General features: G+C 29.3%; 1 protein-coding gene across 1 annotated transcript in view; it reads left to right on the forward strand.

The window, feature by feature from the left end:
• The window catches only part of LOC128249315 (GATA zinc finger domain-containing protein 14-like), a gene marked incomplete at both ends in the record, with an annotated part of 282,969 nt that overhangs the window by 107,516 nt on the left and 174,563 nt on the right, over window positions 1-890 (forward strand). The window contains one exon of the mRNA XM_052972578.1: window positions 359-507. Within this exon, the coding sequence (XP_052828538.1) occupies window positions 359-507 (149 nt within the window). The remainder of the gene's footprint in view (window positions 1-358; window positions 508-890) is intronic.

The raw sequence follows: 890 nt of genomic DNA on the forward strand, positions 1-890 counted from the left end.
TATATATATATATATACAAATATGTGTGTGTGTATGTGTGTGTGTGTGTGTACTCGTCTCCTAAACCCGAGAGAGGGAAATGTAGAAATAAAAAAATATCAACAATATAAATGCGAAAATACATGAAGATAAGATGAAAAGAAAATACATAAAGACAAGTAAATATGTGTGAACAGAAAAAACAACAAAATTAAAAGTTAAAAGATGTGAACAAAACAATGGAAAGATGGCAAAGAATATAATGGAAGATAAGGAAAGAGAGTGGGATACCAAAAAAAATAGGGGGGGGGAGAAAGGAAGTGAATTAGGAGAAGTAAAGATATAACGAAGATTAAGAAAGGATTAAAGAGGTGAAGAGGAAAAATGAATAATCTTAATAATAGTAATAATAATAATAATAATAATAATAATAATAATAATAATAATAATAATAATAATAATAATAATAGCAATAATGCAAGTAATGGAAAGAAAAATACTAAAGATTACAACAACAATAAAAATAATATATTGAAAAATTTTTTGAGAGGAAAAAAACAGATAACAATTGTAATGAGCTAAGAAGGGGGAGGCGGGCATTCATCTTGTAGTGAAATGGTCGACATAGAAGGTGAGGTAGATGTTGATATACGTATAGACACATGCTATGCAACGAGAGATAAATACTCACACATATACATAATTATACACACATACACATACACAAACGCAAACACTCATGTTTGAGTCCAAATACGCTCACAACATTTCGGGTACGTAATATGTGTACACGTAGAGCGAAGCATTCCTTGAGAACCGGCATCGATTCATATATACATACATACATACATATATATATATATATATATATATATATATATGTGTGTGTGTGTGTGTGTGTGTGTGTGTGT

Source organism: Octopus bimaculoides, chromosome 13 (genome assembly GCF_001194135.2).
Source record: "Octopus bimaculoides isolate UCB-OBI-ISO-001 chromosome 13, ASM119413v2, whole genome shotgun sequence".
Taxonomy (NCBI): domain Eukaryota; kingdom Metazoa; phylum Mollusca; class Cephalopoda; order Octopoda; family Octopodidae; genus Octopus; species Octopus bimaculoides.